At 43.4% G+C, this 21,478-nt stretch overlaps 1 protein-coding gene and 1 long non-coding RNA gene across 2 annotated transcripts; one reads left to right on the forward strand and one right to left on the reverse strand.

Moving 5' to 3' along the window:
• Positions 1-289: 289 nt before the first annotated feature.
• Positions 290-3,722, reverse strand: LOC106605135 (POU domain, class 3, transcription factor 1). Its single transcript, XM_014200481.3, has one exon. It carries the CDS (start codon positions 3,657-3,659, stop codon positions 2,529-2,531), a length of 1,131 nt encoding a protein of 376 aa, XP_014055956.1. The 5' UTR covers positions 3,660-3,722; the 3' UTR covers positions 290-2,528.
• Positions 3,723-5,478: 1,756 nt separating this feature from the next.
• Positions 5,479-11,756, forward strand: LOC106605181 (uncharacterized). The gene is made up of 3 exons (XR_001328806.3): positions 5,479-5,755; positions 9,282-9,474; positions 10,346-11,756. It is a non-coding gene; the product is annotated as an uncharacterized LOC106605181 (long non-coding RNA).
• Positions 11,757-21,478: the final 9,722 nt, after the last annotated feature.

Below are 21,478 nucleotides of genomic sequence, written 5' to 3' on the forward strand. Positions count from 1 at the left end.
GCACTTTATTTGTTCTCAAAGCAGAAGTTTAAGATACAAGACACGGTGTGTATTTATTTTAGGACATTTTTTTTTACATGTACCTCAATACTGTAGGCTACTAGTTTTAAATAGGATTACAATTGGCATATTGGTGCGCACCAAGGGCAAGTCGGATACATTGCTGCTATGTAGCATACTATTATTTACCTGGCAATGCATTGTTATTACCATATAACAGTATTAACTAATAATAATAATAATAATAATATTAATTGTAATTGGTACATCAGTCAATAAAAAGACACTATTTTCGTAATAATATTGCACAATTTAATACTGCGATTACACAAAGATGTGAACAACGTCAGGGATTGTGTGGACTTGATGCGGATATGAATGCCTGAGGTAAACATACTGTTGTGTCTATTCCCTTTAAAACAGCACATGTACACAGCCTCTGATTTAAATGAATCCCAATTACATAACGGAATACTGGTTTAAACTGAAGACATGTTGAGGTCAACACTTTCTGACGGCTTAAATCAGAGTGGTTAAGCCCAACACACTATCTTAGTGCATTGGATTTTTGTTTACCACATACATTTGTATCTTTTTTTTCCTCATCTGGTGGTTTCACAATAGTTAGCAACAAAGGAAAACGGTTTGGTTTCTTAATGAAGACAAAATACCTTTTCTTGTATATACGCTTTATGTAAGTAATAAAATATTACTATAACATAAATAGGAGAAATGTGACTTTGCAGTCTACATTTAGCAATCAACATACAACCAATGTAGTAAACAAAACATATTGAAATCCACTGCAACATAACCATTAACAGAGCCAAACAAAAAGCTCTAAACACATTTAGGAAATAAATATATATATAAATGGTCAGATTCATAAATGAAATCATATTAAAATATCTTCTTGGAATTAGTAAGTGTACAAAACTGCCGAAAAACAAAACAAACAAAAAAATATCTCAGAACAAATACATGTTTACATATTCGACATATTTACACATTGGAAATAATCCTGGCAACATTTTATTTCAAATATTTTTTTGAAGAAAGTTGTTTTTTCCCCGCTGCTTCGAATAGCACTGTCTGCAGTACGGAATTGTACTATAGGCTACTGTCCATCAGAATGTACCAGACCCTTGAGAAATGACACGCAACGCACGAGTAGCCTAATTAATCCGTTTTTCCTTTCTTCTCCATATCAGAAAAATATCTAAAACAGGTCCCTTCATCACTTTTCATTAGAGACATTTCTGAATTTCACCGTATATAGTGGTTATAAGACAATAATAGGAATGGTATAAATTAATGGGGTGTAGCATAAGCTACCTTTCAAATCAATATAGAAGGTGCAGAATTCGAGTTCTACTTTTTATTGTGATATAAAGAATGAACAGCGTGACACTTCGACCTGGGGCACTGAAGTTACCTGAGAATATCACTTTCATTTCGTATTAAACCAATCTTTTACTAAAGGTGTGGTTGGAATAGCTTGGCAGTTAGCAATGCAAGTTGCTGACGGCGCCCTGGAGTGATTTTAGGAACCTGTAAACATGAAAATAGGGAGTAAAGGCCTACCTCAAAACAAATTCTGAAAACAAAACTAATATAAAATTGCAATGATAATTTCAATGAAATAATAAGTGCCCCATACAAAAGGAAAATAATAATAAAAACAAATATCAAAAAACCGACAAGAAACACGTGTTTCATAAAGAATTAATCCATATTGCCCTTTTTAGCGTCTGTTGCTATCTGCAAAGCATACATTTTTGAAGGCTGCCAGACGTGAGCTGTCCTGTTGCATTCATCAATTTTGAAATGCATCTGACATTTAAGTGTGGGGATTTTTGTCATCAACGGGTGCCATAATTTCCATCATCTTTTCACAAACTCCTTTGGCCAGGTGACATTGTGCAAGGGAGGCGTTTTTGATGAGTTATATTACACTAATAAAATGAGAGAAACAATAAAAACAGTCTACAGAACAGAAGTGACACTGAAGTTAAAATCAAACATCACAATTAATAGAACAAATATAAAGAATAGGCTAATATTTAGAAATAGTGGTTAATCGGTTTTAAGCCTGAAAAGCAACACGTTCATTGTGTGTGTCTCCTTTGTTGATCATTTTCAGGCAACCACATCGCACTGTGGTGAGCGCCATCAGTTCAAGACACCACTTGCAACATTTAATCGTTTCCCTTTGAACAGCCACGAAACATCGAATTTACTTCATCTCCTCCATAGAATTTTGGTAAATAAAGATATTTGTTTCATTTAAAATGTGAACGAAATCAATTCAGTAATAGTGTATGTTTTTCTTTTCAACCATTTTCCATTCTACCTATTTGTTGTTGTAACACAAGCTCCAGTTACTGGGACAAAACTCATCTGTCTGTCCAACTTTGCCATGTCTCTGTTCTCTCTCAGTAAAACCAAATGAAATACTGTAAACTCCATAGTCCTTTCCCTTTTTTTTCTTGTTTCCCCCGAAATTGTAGGATTGTTCATGAAAACAGTCACTGCACAGGACTCTGTAATGTGTGGTGAAGAGGGGGGGTCTCCGCTTGAGAATATACGTCCTCCATATTCGGATGAGGGACCCCTATCGGCGTCATTCTTTTCTCTTTTTGCCTTCTGTTGCAAAACCAAACACGGACAACCTCTTTTTCCAATTGAAGAGAGCCGGCTAAACTGGTGATTTCATGGGCGGAGGGCTTGGGACATTTTAAGAAATGATTTTCCAGCGCCCCTTTCACACCAACTTCAATCGAGGTCCTCTTCTTTCGTTTCCTGCCCTGCGCAGCAATCTTGTCCAAATTGGTGGGACTGCCAGTGTTTGAGTCTGTCTCCTCCAGCCACTTGTTTAGCAGTGGCTTAAGTTTGCACATGTTCTTGAAGCTGAGCTGCAGTGCCTCGAACCTGCAGATAGTGGTCTGAGAAAAGACGTTTCCGTACAGGGTGCCCAAGGCCAAGCCCACGTCCGCCTGTGTAAAGCCCAGTTTGATCCTTCGCTGTTTGAACTGCTTGGCGAACTGCTCTAGGTCGTCGGAGCTGGGCGCATCCTCGTCTGAGTGGTCCTGGTGGTGGCTGAACGCCTGCTGTGGGGACTCCATCTGGTTGTCATGGCTACCTGTATCGTCGTGGAGCGGGTCCCGCATGCTGTGGTGCAGAGAGGCGGGCTGGGGACTTAGCATGGCGTTGAGGTTCGTGTATCCCGGCTGCGAGTAAACTAGCGACTGGTGCCCGTTGGAGGCAGGCGACAGCGGGGACAAGTGGTGCGCCGTGGTCGGCGCCCACGACCCATGGTGGCTACTCTGCGTCTGCTGGTGCACCAGGTGAGATCTATGGTGGAAGCCACTGCTCAGGTCTTCTCGACTCGCCTGAACACTGGCTTTGTTGTGCTCCTGTTGCCCGATATGGGTACCGCTGGTCCAGTCGGTGTTGGAGGTGGGCAGCCACTGGTGGTGCGTCAGGCTCATCGGATGTCCCGTGTTGGTCGCCGCTAGCCCCTGCAAGTACTCGTGGTGCATCATTTTCTGCACCTCTCTGTAGGTCGTCCCCTGGTGCATCCTGTCCGAATCCGGATGCATGAGCGGGTTGGACGGTAAGGAGTTATTCCGCGGAATATACTGAGCTGTTGTAGCCATGGCTCCGACTTCGAAAACTGCCGAGTACTTCGGAGGTCTGGAGGCTTTAGAGCTAAAAACGCAACAACCTGCTCTGGGAGGTCTTGGGGAAGAGCTAAGACACGCCTCCTCTTCGTTTGTATTGGCTCCTTACGGATTCAAGCCCACAAGAGGCATAGCCTACGTTGCAGAGCGCATTTTACGCACATAACGAATAGGGCTCTGTTTCACATATACTATATAGAAACATGTTAATTCTATATATTACATTTATATTTTTGTCAATATAAATGTAATATATAGATGTATTTGTAATATATTTGTCCCCATTATTGGTAACTTTACGGTCTCTGAATATGACCTAGGTTTCTGTTATCCTCTTTCGTGGGCTGCTTGTTTGCATGTCGCAGGCGCACAGAAATCGCAATTGGTCGCCCCTTTCTCATTTTTTTCATCCATCCTCTCTCTCCGAGCCAGGGCGGAGAGGGTTGGATAACAGTAGGAAATGATTGGGTTTCGTTGGGTTCGTTCGGGTTGTTTTGCAAATAACCACGTGGGGGAGTACGGGGATCTTTTTGATGGGGTGACAAAATCCCCCCTCCACCTTGATATCCTTTTAGTCAGTGATGACTAACTGGAGCGCTCTCTATTTAAGTAGATTAGTATTCTTACAGTGTGGTGTTCCAGAATTACAACCACCCACAAAAAAGAGATGCATGTAAATAAGCACTGTGTGATGTAGATATTTGTATGAATATGGTGAGAATGTGTGACAAATCTCAACGCCTTTTTCCTTTAATAATAAAGGCTACCCTTTAATCATTTATCCCCGTTGTTTATGACATTTCCAATGTTAACCACTTAGAAAAAAGGCCCCTGTATAGAACCATAAAGGGTTATAATTGCTTGCTTCATATATGACACCTCTAAAGGTTCTATATATAACCCTTTTGTAGGGTGCTTTGATCAGAACACCAGGGCTTATTCTTCACTTTGGGTTCCATATAGGGTTCAATATTAAACCAATTTCGGTTCTGTATAGAACCTTAAGGATGCCATATATGAAGCAAGCATAGAACCCTTTTTGGTTCTATCTAGAACCTTTTCTTTCTAAGAGTGTATGATCTCCTCATCAACGCTTATCATTAGGCTTCTCTCTTTCTCTTTTGCTCTCTCTCTCTCTCACACACAAACACAAACACACACACACACACACACACACACACACACACACACACACACACACACACACACACACACACACACACACACACACACAAACGCACTTACATTTTTGTCATTGGATAGGGCTTTGGACAATTGTAACATACATCTGTTCAATTTTGTATTATATGGATAATAATGTGTTTAAGGATTCAAATTGTGGTTATACGTGTAACTGTAAGTCGCTCTGAATAAGAGCGTCTGCTAAATGACAAACATGTCTAAACTGTATAAGAGCACTATAAGAGTACCTTCTTAAAAAGTTATGGTTGTCAAATAAAATTATCTCCAAATATCACGTAAAATGTTACCACCCGTGACAATGTGGACCCATATGCAAAAGCTCATGAAAAGCCGAAGGTATTTTATAGGGTTTCTCTCGAAGCATTTTACTAAACAGCAACTTAGAGTGAAAATCCTGTGTTTCTCCCTCCTGGCTTCTTCCACACTCCTCTCCCGGTTGATCTGATTATTTTTCCCTTCACGTTTTGTCCCAATAGCAAATTACCAATTCTATGAATTGCAAAGCAGCCTCGGAGACGCTGAGGGGTAGAGAGGGGGGAGATGCGAAGATTGAAAGGGATCTTTGCAAACACAATCACGTTCTTAAATGGAAATGCGGGGCTTTAAACAAATCTTACATCTCTCCCGTTCCAGTCGCCTAAAACTCCGCAATCAGGCGCATGTTCCACTCCTTCTAAAACTGAAGCTTTTTGGAAGCTTTTTCAGGCATCACTCTTTATTTTAATTATTTACCTGAATGCATTTTATCTCACGCGCGTGTTTATGTTGTTGTCGTCTCTCACATGACACTGCTCTCTGTTTGTAGGCTACAGTGGGACGCACTGTAATATTTATTCATTTTGATCCCTGGACTAGAGCACGATTTAACGGTAAGTTTACCGTTCCTCTCTTTTCTGCTACGTGTGTCCTTGCTTCACTCTCGCACGTCACGACACTGAGGAATATAGTGCGTGTGTGGATAAGATGTTCTTGGGGTCACAGGTGCTCGTCATCATCTCTTGAAAGGCGTGGTTTTGCCCGTCCAACCTTTATATATTTATTTTTGATAGACTAACGGGAGACAATTCCCAAGAGTTGGTCAGGTGTTATTTGAGAAATCATTCAAAAGTTACAGAGGAACTTCTGGAATTTTTATTTCATAATGTACAAAATATTCAGTGAAATATTTGAGGATGTATTCAAATAGAAAGATGCAATATTAGTTGTTACCGAAATGTCTGTTTTCATTAATAACATAATAATAGCAGTGTTATAGGCTACTACTTAGTGACTGATTAAATGTCAAATAAAGCCATTATCCTTATTTGCTACCTTGAATTTGATAATATACCAAATAACAGGTAGGCAATATAAACAAATCGAATAGGCTTGTAAACGCAACCTCTTCAAAATATTCAATATGCAAATAATCTACATATCAAAACGCGTTGTGTGTTGCTTTGATACATTCAGTCACCTAATACAACATTTCCACTTGAGTAAAATAGTTTAGATTCATCTGAATATCACTTGATCTGCCAAGGGCCTTTTGCATGTTCATTTTTAAGATGTTAAGTCAGTGCCGAACATTCCGTAAGGACTTTTAAGATCCCTGAACCCTTGGAGACCACTCTGTCGAGTTGTGACTGTTGGCGGAGAGTCAGTTCCATGCCTCAGTTAATGAAGAAGCGTTACCATTCAGTCATTCCCGTCTCCAAGTCTATAAAAAGTATTTTCTGCCGGGGAAGCGGTGCTGCCCAGGCAGCCACAGACATACAGACCAACTCTTGTGCTTTGCCAGCCAGCTCGAAGAGCTGTGGAAAAAAATAGATCCAGATGCTCGCCTCTCTCTTTGTAAAGAATATGGCCTTGTGTGGAACTAGGTGAATTTTTGCTAAGATGCACGAGGTTGCTATGGAAAGAGCGTTGAAAGGGATGACACGCATCTTACTACTGATGAATGATACGCGGTACAGGAAAAGGCAACAACAAAAAAAAGAGGTCACGATATGATGAATTCATAAAAAAAGACAGTGGAACACACAATTATGGGGTTTCAGTAGCTGACTAGTGAGTATAAAGCATGGTGATGCGAGTTGAGAAAGCCCGGGTGACCCTGTCCCAAAAGAATAGTCTCAATTTTCAACAGTCTGCCTTGTGTCACATTGCACCCTTTCTAAACATCCTTCTCGACCCCTTCTCTTGCACCGCTCTTTTTTATAGTCTGGTCACGTCCAAGTGCACTAGCCTATGCAGAAATGTTAGTATTCATTGTGGTTAGCTAACTCTATGGTGAAGCAATGGACTTATGCTGTAGCCTATTTGGGCTATGAACATTTGTGAAAAATAAGATAGACAATCTATCTGGATAAATTAGGATGAAAGTGCATGTATATCTTAGCGGTAGGCTGTAGCATTTCGTTTCTGCACTGTCTACAATAAACTCACCATCATTATTTCCAATTATGCGTGTGTTCATAAACTACAACAACGTCGTCGTGTGACGTTGTGTGCCCACTGGACTTGTATCAGAAGTATTTCCCCAAAATATTTTCCCTTGTAGTATGGCTTGCGCTCCCTGCCAGTCACGTGTTAAAGCCTCACGTGGGACCTCCTCGGCTTGAATACAATTATAACCTGGAAGCGCCTCAACCAACAGCCACCCGGTCCACTCTTAATTTAGCCTAACCATGCTCCTATCCTAGAAGGCAATTCCGAAAGATTAAACAACAAAAACATCAGTATTCAAATACCTGAAATTCATAGGCCTACCCCCACAACAACCGTCTAACAGTATTTATAATATCATATACTATTTGTACAATTATAGTATTCAATATTCAAGTTTAAAAAAATGACTTGTGTAAAAACGTTATTGACTCAAATTACAAATTCAAACAAGGACATTGAGGCCTAATTCTGTTTTTAAATAAATTAAATAAAGTTGTCTTTTTAATAGGCTAATAAAACTCTTCAGGATAACAGTCACATATCAATTTGAATGCACTTTCAACAACTGTCACACAGTGCCTAGAATTACAGGCCTAGCCCACTGTAAGTTTGGATCTATTTCTAAAGGTCAAAGTCAAATATGTGTATTTCCTCTATGCTTGCCTGTCCATGAGCTAAACAAAGATTATTTTTTTTTAAACAAAAGTATTTTATATTCCTCCAAACAATTAAGCATGGAAGCTGGTGCTTTCTGAAAGCCATTTCACTAAAATACCTTTCTCAAACTCAGATGGAGGATGATGATTTGAAGTTCCTAAAATTAGGCACATTGTATGCTAGACATCTCCCTGCATAGTCCCAGAAAGGAAACCCATATTAGACTGCACTGCATTTGATGTTAAACACACCTTTATTCCACTTCTAGAGGGTCATTCAATCGACCGTTGCACCTGCCACCTCTAAATTTGGATTAAAAAATTCAGAAAATACCTATTATTCACAAACTTCCACAATTCAGATAATTGTACTTTCCCCCACTTTCAGTCTTTCTTTTTTGACAGACATGCGTAATAGGCACTAACTACACGATCGCAATAGCCCATTTGCCTAGTGCGTAAAGGACCAACGTCCTATGCTTTTCAGGTAACTTTTTTCCCTTTCCTTTTTGGCTAATGAACTCGACGCTTCTGCCAGCATCCCCATGAGAATGCGAGGAGAACGTTTCTCTTGTGGTAAAAGGTGCGAGATTTCTCCCTATTTCTTATACTAATTAGACGGGGGTCTGAATACGATATGGGATGAATATTCATGAAAAGGCACCGGCGCGCAATTAGTCGTGGAGAGAGTTCCCAACTTCAATCCCCGATCAGCACCGCGCGTAACAGAATGGGGTACCGCTCCCACTACACGGGATGCGTCTGTGGTGCCCAGCCCACCACTCTTTGAACAGTCTATTTGTGTCCGTTCCTTTCCTGTCGTTCATGTTTTAAAGCTGCCAGCACCAAAATGTCCCGCTTGCCCACTTAATGCCACTTCCCAAAAGGGAATGACAAATAAAACACCACAGCAACAACAACAACAAGCTGGCGCCAGTATTAGAGGAAGTTACATTTTTAATAAAGCTATTTTGGGAAATTGTATTTTGTATACTTTAGTGGTCAAAGTTTAGAATATAATGTCTCACTTGATGCCTAAAATGAAATCATTGTTTAATCTCATACTGCAACATTAGTAAAAGGTAACAGTAAAATCATCACGTTAAAATGATCAGATGGAAAGAGATAACCAGACATCCTTTCTTTGCACAGGTGCCCATGTCTCTTACCAAACATTAGGATATCAAAGTATTAGAATACACTCAATGAATTATAGGAACAAGAGAACACACGCCAACACTAATCAATAACACAATTAAAGCCAATATACAATTCACTATATCAGGACCACTTTTCACTTTACTTTCAGAGTTCCAAGCCTTCCATCTAACTCCGTGACGGGCTTTAAAGCATCAGGCTTGGCATCCATCCCCTAAGCCCCTTCTCAGCTCCTGTCTACCTCTCTGCTGGGGTGTTGGTGCCTGGGCTTTAACCATCAGACCTAACCTGTGTGGCTTCCTGTCCGTCCACAGAGGGACACAATCCTCTACTTTGAATTCAAGGTGATCCTTATCCTCTCCCCCCTCCTGGACGTGTGTGCCTATGCCTCTTGGTTTGCCTCTCGCTTCCATAAAGATGTGTTTATGTATGTATGTATGTGCGGAGGGGAACATAGGGAGGTTTTAGAAGGTTGGTCGAGATAAGCAGTGGAATTTGTGGCTGTGTGAATATGGATGGGGTCCCTGCTCTCTTAGAGACTGACTGATAGAGAGGTAAACAGCTTGTGGGCTGGAGGGGTGAGATGCATGCGCCTGAATACATTTTGGCAGCATCGCCATCTCCTCTTCTTCTCTCTCTCTCACTGTCTCCCTTTCTCTTTTCTCTGCTCTCTCTCCACCTGCGAAGGTCTATCGAATTATAGTCCTTTCGTGAAATATGGTTGTGTGGTGCTTTGGATTGGAAAGGGGGTTCCATTGTTATCAATATGCTGAGTACAGTAGTGTTTTGTTATTCTTTCGACTAGTTTTGCTCAACTTTATGTGCTGATGTTGCTTAATCATACGTTGTGGTGCTAAAGGAAAGGCCTAGTTGGTCACTTAGTTTGTTTCAGCTCAGATCAGCATCATTCTACACCGTTCTTAATTTCCTACCTTCACCATCATCATCATCATCATCATCATCATCATCATCATCATCATCATCATCATCGTCGTCGTCGTCGTCGTCGTCGTCGTCATCATCGTCATCTTCTTCTTCTTCTTGTTTCTTCCTTCTTCATCTCTTTTCTTCCTTTCCTTCCCTCCCCTCCCTTTCTCCCCTTTTCTCCTCTCTCTCTCGTCCCCTTTGTCGAAATGATTAGGAGAATCGTTAATATGATCATCACAGAGCCGGTGTTGACTTTCTCTTCTCTCCTCTCCTCTTCTCTCCTGACAGGGGCCTGAAGACAACACAGCCTCACGCAGGCTCAGCAACACACAGGTTACCACCCCAACAGGACACACCACGCCACCCGGCGGGCTGAGTTGTCACGCACGACACGTGTGTGTGTGTGTGTGTGTGTGTGTGTGTGTGTGTGTGTGTGTGTGTGTGTGTGTGTGTGTGTGTGTGTGTGTGTGTGTGTGTAAGCCACAGGAGGTTGGTGGTACCTTAATTGGGGAGGACGGGCTCGTGGTAAGAGCTGGAGTGGAATCATGGTTTCCATGTGTTTGATTCCATTCCATTCGCTTCGTTCCAGCCATTATTATGAGCCGTTCTCCCCTTAGTAGCCTCCACTGGCATAAGCATGTTGCCCCCCGCCGAATGTCCATCCATCTTGCTTCTCCCCCTCAGCCCACCCATCCTTCCTCTCTACCTATCCACCCTTTCATCCTCTGTCTCTTTTCTTCATACTGGACCAGAATGTGAACGAGTAAAGTTGGCCTCGCGGAGAGAGAGTGCCTCCGCGATTACTGATGTCAAATAATAGATAGATTCACTTCTGCAGGTTAAAGGTTGTACTTTATGACAAATTACATCAATTAAAGGGATAGTTTTCTGTGTTGTTTACTCCAATCAACCTGGAAAACTATCCCTTTAAATATTTACATACTGTAGATTTTTTTATAAGAGAACACATACGGATTATCTTGAGTACACAACGTAAAATATATTTGTCTTTATTAGGAGAATTGTGTCTCTGTTGAAATTGAGAGGACGTCTGGTTTGCGTACCACAAAACATGAATTTGAAAAACCTGTCAGTTTAGAAGAGGTTAGTAACAGGTGAGGAAAACGTTTTGAAAAAAACCAAAGCTGTAAAAGTTATGTGACTCACTGAGATATGACTGAACTATTTTCCGTTTGACTGTTGCATAGCTTTTGTCGGTAACATCAATTGATACTATTGACTAAGGAAGAAAACAAGTTGAATATTATGATAGTATACACAGCTACTTCAATATCAGGCAGGGATACTCGATGTTGCGTACATGAGTGAGACCATAGAATTAGAATGACCTGCGGTTATTTTTATTTTGGCTTATTAGTTATTCTCTTTCTATAATCCTGTAATCAGATTTATCCTCGTGTACCATTATAGAGGGATATTATTTAAGCTGGATGTTTTTGCACTATAGTCCTTTGAATGCCATGTCAGTAAATGTTCAGTAGTGGATTTCAAATGTTAAGACAGATAGGCATACTATCTTGATCACATTTAGTTTTTACTTTACCTTTAAGAAATACTATGCATATTAAAAACATGCATCAATAAAAGCTGGGATAACGAACCTACAACACGCAGTATATCAAACCCATTAAGAAAGTTAAGGCAGACGTCTTACAACACGTAATTCCTAGCAGCTGAGAGCGATGAGAGAGAGAGAGAGAGAGAGAGAGAGAGAGAGAGAGAGAGAGAGAGAGAGAGAGAGAGAGAGAGAGAGACAGACAGACAGACAGACAGACAGACAGACAGACAGACAGACAGACAGACAGACAGACAGACAGACAGACAGACAGACAGACAGACAGACAGACAGACAGACAGACAGACAGACAGACAGACAGACAGACAGACAGACAGACAGACAGACAGACAGACAGACAGACAGACAGACAGACAGACAGACGGAGGGAGGGAGGGAGAGCGAGAAAGATAGAGAGACCTTATTTGATCCAGCAGGCTTTTCACTGGGGCATAGACTGATCAGTCCTGTCCCTCTGTTTACTCCCCTGGTTCTGGCACAATAACAGACAACTCCAGCCTTACATGCACATGCACAAACACACACACACACACACACACACACACACACACACACACACACACACACACACACACACACACACACACACACACACACACACATGCACACACACACACACACACACACACACACACACACACACACACACACACACACACACACACACACACACACATGCACACATTACTGCACACTCACCAGATAACTTAGCTGCAGTCAGAGACCCACTGGAAAGTTATTAATGAGCTGTTTAATTTTAATTAGATAGTAATTCATGTTAATGCTTGCTTAATGGAGCCAAATAATTCCCCTCGGTCACTTGGGGTCTTTATGCTTCGTTTACCGGCCCCCGCAGTTATTCTCCCTTTTGCTTTTATATTAGATTTCAAGACATTCTAGAGAATGGGATTATACAATGAATATGGGAAACATATGGATCAATCGAAGCGTGTGCGTGTGTGTGTGTGTGTATGTGTGTGAGCACATTCATTTGTGTAAGTGTGTGTGTGCCTACTTGCGTATGCTAGCATGTTGGTGTGTGTGTGCATATTCATTTGTGTGTATGTGTGTGCATCCATTTGTGTATGGGAGCTAGTAGGTGGCTCTCATTTCTAAATGCACCACCCACTACAGTAAATGAATTAAATCCAGAAAAACAAAAGGTCAAGCTGAGTATTGAGCGCACACTGAGGTCGAAACCTCTCAGGTGGAAGTGCAGCCTGCAGTACATCTCCATACACCGACAAAATGGTACCGGGGTCGCGACCTGAGCATGAGGGTATGGTAAAATGTGCAAACCTCTAGTCGTGTGCTCTGGCTGTTGTAGATGGTGTGTTTTCAACACACCTAGAGGGTTAAAACAATGTTAATATAGGAATGAGTGTAGGAGTGACCAAACGTTTATGCCCTTACCAAACAAGGGGTCATGGCTAAGGCACTGACCAGCCAGCCTGTCTCTCTGCTGTCTGGCCTGTGTGCGTGCCGGGTCTGCGCCGGGGCCGCATCAAGGCACTAAGCCAGCCGGCTGAATTGAGTTAGTGGCTACAGACGGCTTTTAATTGTTGATTGACCAGTCTGAGTGCTGCCTGTGCCGGGGTCACTTAAGATAGCACAGGGGGAGGTCCCTAGGCCCCAGCTGCATTTCAGCCCCACACGACCCAGAGAGAGGGAGGAGGGCGGCGGAACAAGATGGAGGGACTGACGGAGGGAAGGAGGGAAGAAGGAAGGAGGAGAGGAGAGTTTAGAGAGAGGGTTAGAGAGGATATGGACTGTTTCTTTACTTGTTTGTTTGATCAAGAAATTGATTAATTAAGGGGTTATTACACAAATATAATACACATGGTCTGATGGGTCCCACATAGAAGCACATCCGTTATTGAAGCTCAGGTCCAAGCTCAAGTATGTTGAGCCCACCCCGTACAACAAATCCATATTCTTTGATCCGTTAGACAATTACAAATTTGGCTTTGTATTTGTTCAATTTTTTCCCAGCTCACTCTGTGTCTCTCCTTCATTCTCTCCCTCTTCTCCGCCCTCTACCTCTCCTCCCTTCCTTTAATTTGGCACAGGCGCACCAAAGCCCACTCTTGCTGTTTAAGCGGGGGTGCATTCCCTCGCCCCTTTCGCCCCTCTTCCTCACAGCAGGTGCGCGTCCTTCCCTAACATTTGTTATCTCTAATCCTGCAGGTTCCGAGCACAAAAAGAGCGTAGTAAAGTCTCTCACCACCCTAATCCCTCCATCCCTCAACTCCTTTTTTGATGGCGTTTTTTTTCTCTCCATTTTTGGGGGGAGGGGAGGGAGAGACACTCACTCTGATTACCACACAGTTTTATCTATCTGGGAGCCCCTTGGAAATTCAGAATCGCGGGGGCTTCGTCTGTTTAGCTCCCCGGTCCCGACTTTCCCTTTTTGCCCCCTCTACCCGTATCATTTACAGTCATTTTCTGGCAATTAAAAGGGAGCGCTGCTGCAGGTTTTTGGCCCGCAGTGCTATGCTACATCACTGATGAATAATTCTTCAGCCTGCAAACTGGAAAGCTAGCCTTTCTTTCATGTGGGGCTTTGTTGATTTACCATTAAAACTTGCTCTGCGGTGGGCTTTGCTGTGGAGGGCTGCTCTGTGGTTTGGTTTGTGATGGAGGGGGAGAAATTAAATATAAAGTGTACATATGCTTCGTGTCAGTTTTTTAAAGTCTAAATTTGGTAGTGTGTTGACTCATTTTATATTTCTGTGCATCTTGAACGTTTGAATTAATATATGCTGGTCATTCTTTTATCAGACACGTTGTGCTCAGACTTTATGGTATTCATTCATTTTAATTCATCTTCATTCGTTCATTGATTCATATAGCTATTACTGCGTTATTATCGTGGTTACTTATGGGTGATTTGACATCACACACAGGACAGATCTATCACATAATCACACGTACACAAACACGCATGCATGGACACACGCACTGCCCCCCCCCCCCCCCACACACACACACACAGCTTCCCCCTGTCTCCAATGTCTTTATACCCATCATCTCTTACAGGCTGATATACGTAGATCCATACACAGAGATAAACACACAAACAAACATAAAACAAACACACAAATCTCCCCCTCACACCATCATACCACGGACACACATGGACACACACTGAAGACATAATGGTGATAATGGTGGCCGAAGGCATTCTCAGCAGGGTCTCTCTCTCTCTCTCTCTCTTTCTCCCCCCCTCCTCTCTCTCTCTCTGAGTAGTGCACCGATCAGCTGATGACACACACACACACACACACACACACACACACACACACACACACACACACACACACACACACACACACACACACACACACACACACACACACACACACACACACACACACACACTGCCAGGGGACATTACAGACAAATAAGTGTTTATTGTGTATGTGTGTGTGTGTGTGTGTGTGTGTCAATGTGTGCTGCTAAACACTCACAGAAAATGCATCCAAAGGCTCTTCACTATGCAGTTTGAATTATATAGCCTAATGCTACTTCATTGAATTCCATTAATGAACTACTCATTTGAATTGACAATGTGTTACAGTAATATCATGTATTGTAATGCGTTATTTAAATCTGTGTAATGACTATGCAAAGCATCCAAATAAAGAAATATTTAAATATAATCTATTTTAACCCGTCACACTATCATTTTTAATTAGTTACATTTCTTGTATTTGTCAAAATGTTCAAAGGGATGTTCAAACCAAAGATTGCATTTTATACACTATTCTCTCTCTCTCTCTCTCTCTCTCTCTCTCTCTCTCTCTCTCTCTCTCTCTCTCTCTCTCTCAAACTCACACGCACGCACATTGTACAATACAGTCTGGTGGTGGGTTTTATCCAGCTGCCTAAGAGCAGGAGGAACAGGAGGGAGAAGAGGAGGGGGATGGGGCGGTTAGGGGGGGTTTCGAAGGTAAATCCTAAATCCGAGAATCCTAACGGCGCGCCCATCTCAGAGACCCGAGGGTGCCCGTGTTTGAGTGACAGCTCTCCTTTCAGTATCGCTGTGGGATGGGGGAGGGATTAAAGCTGTCTCCCCCTGAAGGGCCATTGTGGCTCAGCGTCTCCCAGCTGCTTCTGCACCCCTCCACAGCCTTCTCTCTCCGGGACGACTGGGAGACAGGGAAAGGAGGAGTGAGTGGGTGTGTCGGGGGTGGAGGGTGGTGGAGGTGAGGGGTGTGGGCAGAACTGACCCCCTTCTTTATTTCATTTTTTCTACAATATTTGTTGCGTGGGTGTGTGTGTGTGTGTGTCTGTATGTTTGTTTGTGCATGTGTGTGTGTGTCATTTCATGTGTGTCTGGACAATTTGGATAATATTTTATTGCATAGGAACATCACACAGAGAGAGAGAAATAACCTCAACACTCAAAAAATCGTTTCTGCTGTCTCATCATCTGTTGGTCTTATAAGGACAATTTTATGTAATCTAAGGTGAAACATAATGCTGTACGGATTACCATATAGACTTGCAGTTTTACATTGCACCTGGAAAGAAATGCCAGGGGTGAGAAGCCTGTGAGGAGACTTACATGTTTTGCATACTTTTCAGGGAAGAAACGTTAAGATTTCATCAGATTTGTGATCATGGCTGTTGTATGGGGTGAACATCACACATGTTCTCGCACAGTACACGGACACACACACACACACACACACTGTCGTCCCCTCCCCCAACTCTGCTCTCTGCACCCCCCTACCACGTCACGTGTACGTGACAGATGCTTATACAAGATACAGTTTGATCAACAAGCTATGGGATAGGTGACACAGCAATAAAAACCCAGGTGTGCTCTCCAGTGAGATGCCTCCAGCCCCACACGCACCCAGGTAAGGACTAGGAGGCCTACAGGCTCCCGATCACATACCTCTGCTGTCTCTCATCCGCCAAACTCTCTAACCTCATCAGCTTGTGATTAATAGTACTCGTTTGACTGAGTTCTTCTTCAAACAGAGCAAAGTCTTATACTAACGGAGCTTCACCGCTTTGAACTGGATTCATGTTCCCACAGCTAGCTACTTTCTGTCACATTTGCCCCAGATCCCACAATTCATCATCCCACGATTCACCGTTTTGATGATTCATCAGCATTTTGCTAATATTTATTTTGTGACATTGAACCAAAAAACATGACTTAAGGTGTACAGAAAATGTTATTTTTCGTTTTCAAGTCAAATAAATAAAACAAAGAAGCAAAAAATGATTGGTCTCCAATGTTGCCTAAATGTACACAGTCAGTAAGCAGGTTTGAGCAAGGCACAGAATCGCTAATCTTCATCACATAATGAGGAGTTATTTGAGGTGCTAGGTGATTTGGAAATCAGTGATTCCATACTTTCTGACTGCAATTCAGGCCTTGATTCAATCAGATACGTTTTAGCCGACATCCGCACTGTGGTTGTTTGGCTGTGTCGGAGGTAGAACTGCGTTAGAGCTGTCAAATCCACAAGCGGCTCCCGGCATTATACCTAAAGCGGACATTGCGAGTGGCTGCATGGAGTCACATTAAGAGAAATCCCATGCAGCCTTGTTTAACATGTTCGGACACTGGACTGTGAGATGTAATCTATACCTCCATCAGGCTGATAGAAATCCTCACTATTTTGTTTAATGATTTTACATTTTAGCATCATTATTTTTATATATCCTACACTTTCTTGTTCTGAACTTCTAACACCAGTGGGACGAGTGTGGCTTCGTGACAATGGTTACAAGAGCAGCTGCTTACCGATTTGACACCTTCAACGCAGTTACACCTCCGACACTGCCAAAACGTCAGCTACGCGGGTGTCGGCTATTAGCGCGTTAATGCTTGATCTGATTGAATCTAGGCTTAAGTCAGTCTCAAACACTCACAGTGTGTGGTGTGTGTGGCTTTTGTGACCCCTGTGTTTGCGCATCGAGTTTCTCTTGCCTTCCAGCAGGGTGGTGGTGGCAGGGTGCAGGGAGGAGCGGGGAGAGTGGCATGGCAGGCTGGGCTGGCATAGCCGCAGTGTGGCAAGAAACAGAATCTCTGCTATGGTAGCAGGATGCCAGAGGCCTCATAGGGTCCTGCTGAGACCCTCCGAGGCAATTATACAGCAGCAGTCATCTGCTACATAGAAATATCATCTTTAGAATGGTCATGTCCGCCATATTGAGTGTACCCATGATACAGTCATATTGTTGTGGTCTGAAAGGCCTTGATCGTTCTAGTCATTCTAATTCTATGGTCTTCTGGCCCTGCACAGCCAGGGAATGGAGAAGCCTCGTGGACATTTTTACTTAAACAATGTTTGTCATCCAGAGCAGAGTTTATATTGGTGCAGATCAACAGATATTACATTCAAGCATATACAGTACACAAATGTATATGTTCACAGAGGCACACACATGCACGCACGCACGCACGCACGCACACACACACACACACAATACACACGTAGGCCCAGACGTATTGCCTTTGTAATCCTTCAACATGAGAGTAAGTCCTTGGGAGGAGAGCCTTGATTCAATTCACACAACATAATGTGTGTGTGTGTGAGGGGTGCACTGTTGCCCCCCTCCTCTCCCTCCCTGTCCCCATCACCCAAACGGAGAGGAGTGGAGGAGTGGAAAGCTCTCTCTCTCTTCTTCTCTCTGTCTGATGAAAGAAGCTCTGTGATCGCTTCGACAACAAAGAGCCAGGCCACCATGTTTGGAGGAGCTTCCCCTTTCTTCTCTCCTTCCTCCTCCTCTGGCTCCTCTTCTTACCCCCCTCTGATCTATCTCCCTCTCTCCCCTTCTCTTCTCCCGCCTCCTCCTCTCCCCTCTCTCCTCCGTCTCTATCTCTCCTTGCCTGATGCCACTCACTGGCAGCGCGGCAGCTCCCATTCTTCGTGAGGGCCCCGCGATACAATCAGGGGACGGAATTAAAAATCAGAAAGTGTCCTTGTCGGGAGGCACCCGGGATGGCACACTTTGATGTCTCCACGGAAATTTGAAATTCATATGTTGTCACACTTCATTTTATTCCTCTCCTCCCGCTAGTTCTTTCTCTCGCCGCGTTCTTTCCACTGCCGTCATGTACTATTCAGTCTGAACCAGGAGGAGGAAGGCATTGTAAAAGTGTTCGAAGTTCGAACCACTTCTCTTTCTTTTATATTTCATGTTTTTACATGATGAGATGGGAGGGGAGATAATATGAATCATTTAATTTCCTTTTGATTGGAGGTAGATTGGGGGTCCTGGGGGGGCGCGTGGGTTAGGCAGGAGATGACAAGGGATGAGGATGGGGGGGTGTATGGGACTTTGATGGCACTTCAGAACTCTGCGCCAAGTCTAAGCGTTCTGACAGGGAAAGGGAAAGTGACTTCCACACACACACACGCACACATGCAGAAAGCAGTGAATCGGAAGGTGGGCAGGGAACTGGGCGCACATGCTCAAAGTCATGCGCACACACACACATCCTTCCATAAACCCCAGCCTGCATTGCATGAGAAAACAAATAAATGCTCACTCCGCACAAACAGGGTCTACTACTTCAAAATGGCCGACGTTAAAAGGGAACAGGGAACACATCAAAAAGCGCTAACATTACCCCGCGATGTGAACGCTTGTGTCTGAACAACACAACGCTCATTGTTGCTGATCTGAAGGAATTCCCTTCCTTCTTTCGAGAAGTGAGGGAGCATAATTAGGCTTGAATCAAGGCAATTAATAATCAGCGTGTGTGTCTGAGCTGAGGAGACCAAAGAGCTGATGGGTTTAGATGTGCTGTCTAGTGTTTCTGCATGGAACTCGAGGAAAATCAAGGGGCATAACATTAAGCCTTGATGGCCTCCAAAGACAGTAACAAATGGGCATGGAGGTGGGGTGGAGTGGGGTGGGGATTTGTGGCTGGGTTGGGGGGTGGAGGGGGGTAGAGGGACTTGGTGGGCGTTGGTCCCCCTTGTCCTGAGTACCCCTGCTCCATCATTAATCTCTCCCGGTGAGCCCCTCTCTCCCCCTCTCTCTCCCTTTCTCTTTCTCCCTCTCAGGCCCACTCCCTAAGGTGATGCCAACACACCTCTCCTCACTCTACCCTACCCCCACCCAACCCAAAACACCCTCCCCCTTCCACTCCTATCCCCATTATTACCCACAGCAAATCACTCCTCCTTGCCTCTCTCTCCCTTTCTTTCTCTCTCTTTCCCTGTCTCTTCCTCTCTCTCTCTTTGTGACGAATGGGTTTTAATAAAACTTGACAGAGCGATGAAATTAAAAGTGCGTCCCGTGGCCTGCTATAGCTCCAGCCCTCTCATTGACATATTTAAAACAGGGACCCTATTTCAGTGCACAGCCACTGTCTTACATCATCGGGCATCAGTAATATTATTGTAATCCACCTCCTCCTCATCATCATTGACGGGGCTTGTGTTGTTTTGGTTGATGTCGAAACCAACATTACAATTAGCATTTGCACGCAGCAACAACACAGCTTTACAGTGCCTATGTCACCAACGTCCTTGTGCCAATGCCGATCCCAATAAAATCAGCTCCCGTCGACCCTATTAGCGGATATTACGCCCATCTCCCCTGTTACCTCATTACGCTATAGAGGATCATGAAAAAGGGGGAGGTACTGGAAACTAAACGAGCTGCCTGTATGCGCGTCTTTTCCGAGGGAAAGCACCCATAAGGAGTAACCGACAGAGAGTACTTACCCACGCCTCCCGACCTCTCGCTCTACGTTAGAAAGCGTTGTTTTGGTGGATTATTGGGGGGGGGGGGGGGGGGGGATAGGGAGTAGGACTTAATCCCCCTTCCTAATTTCAAATCTCTCCTGATTCCTGCGGGATGTATGGGGGGGGGGGGGGGGGAAGAGGGGCTTCCCCAAACTCTTCTTGGGTAGTGGAGGGGGTGGGTGGGACGGGGATGAGAATAAAGAGAGTACGGTATGTTTTTTAACAAAGGAGATATGATACAATTGGTGGGACATGGCACTATTGGCAGGGGAAAGGGTAACAGCTGACAGCAGGCTGGTGAGTCGTCATATTCACCTGAATAGCCTCAGGGAACGTTCTCAAACCAGCCCAGTGGTGCCCTAATGTACTAGATGCTTCCTGAAAGCTTAAAATGTGATTATTTGACGTAAAACGATTATTGTTCTTGTTTCAAATTCGTCACTGTAAAGCCGAAGGATTCAAATGAGCACTTTTAATAAAAGTAGGTGTTGAGAGTCACAAGCTACAACGGTGTTTCTTAATCCTGTTTCTGGGGATCAAAGAGGTACACATTTTTGTTTTTACACCAGAACTATACACCTGATTCAACTAATCAACGAATAATCAAACCTTTAGTTAGTGGAATCAGGTGTGTAGTTCTAGGGCAACATCTAGAAAGGTCACTCCTTTGGGTCCCCAGGACCAGAAATAAGAAAATCTTGCCTACAACATACTGATCGATATTCAGACCACACTACAATAATATCATGCCGTATCTCTACCGTATAAATATTTGCCACCCACAACACCAAAGTACCAGAGCTGTGGATAATTTCTGATTTTCAAAACACTTATGCTGCAGGCTTGGTACTGTAAGTTTGGTAGAGGGAATGGGATGACTAGTTGTGAGCTGATCCCTATAATCTGGTAGGAATACATGATGGGATCCCCAGGCAGGATGCAGGGACACCTAGGGTTTTAAGGAAATGGGATTAGGAAGAAGACAGGAACGTTAAACTTCGCTGTGGGCAGTCAAACATGAACCCCAAACCTAGCAGACTACAGTTTACTTCCCTAAGCTTATAACAGTGTAACCTAACCAGAAAGTGTCTCCACACT

Source organism: Salmo salar, chromosome 05, assembly GCF_965601325.2.
Source record: "Salmo salar chromosome 05, fSalSal1, whole genome shotgun sequence".
Taxonomy (NCBI): Eukaryota; Metazoa; Chordata; class Actinopteri; order Salmoniformes; family Salmonidae; genus Salmo; species Salmo salar.

Coding starts and splice junctions, on each gene's coding strand:
- LOC106605135 (XM_014200481.3), bottom strand. CDS start 3,659: ATGGCTACAACAGCTCAGTATATTCCGCGGAATAACTCCTTACCGTCC.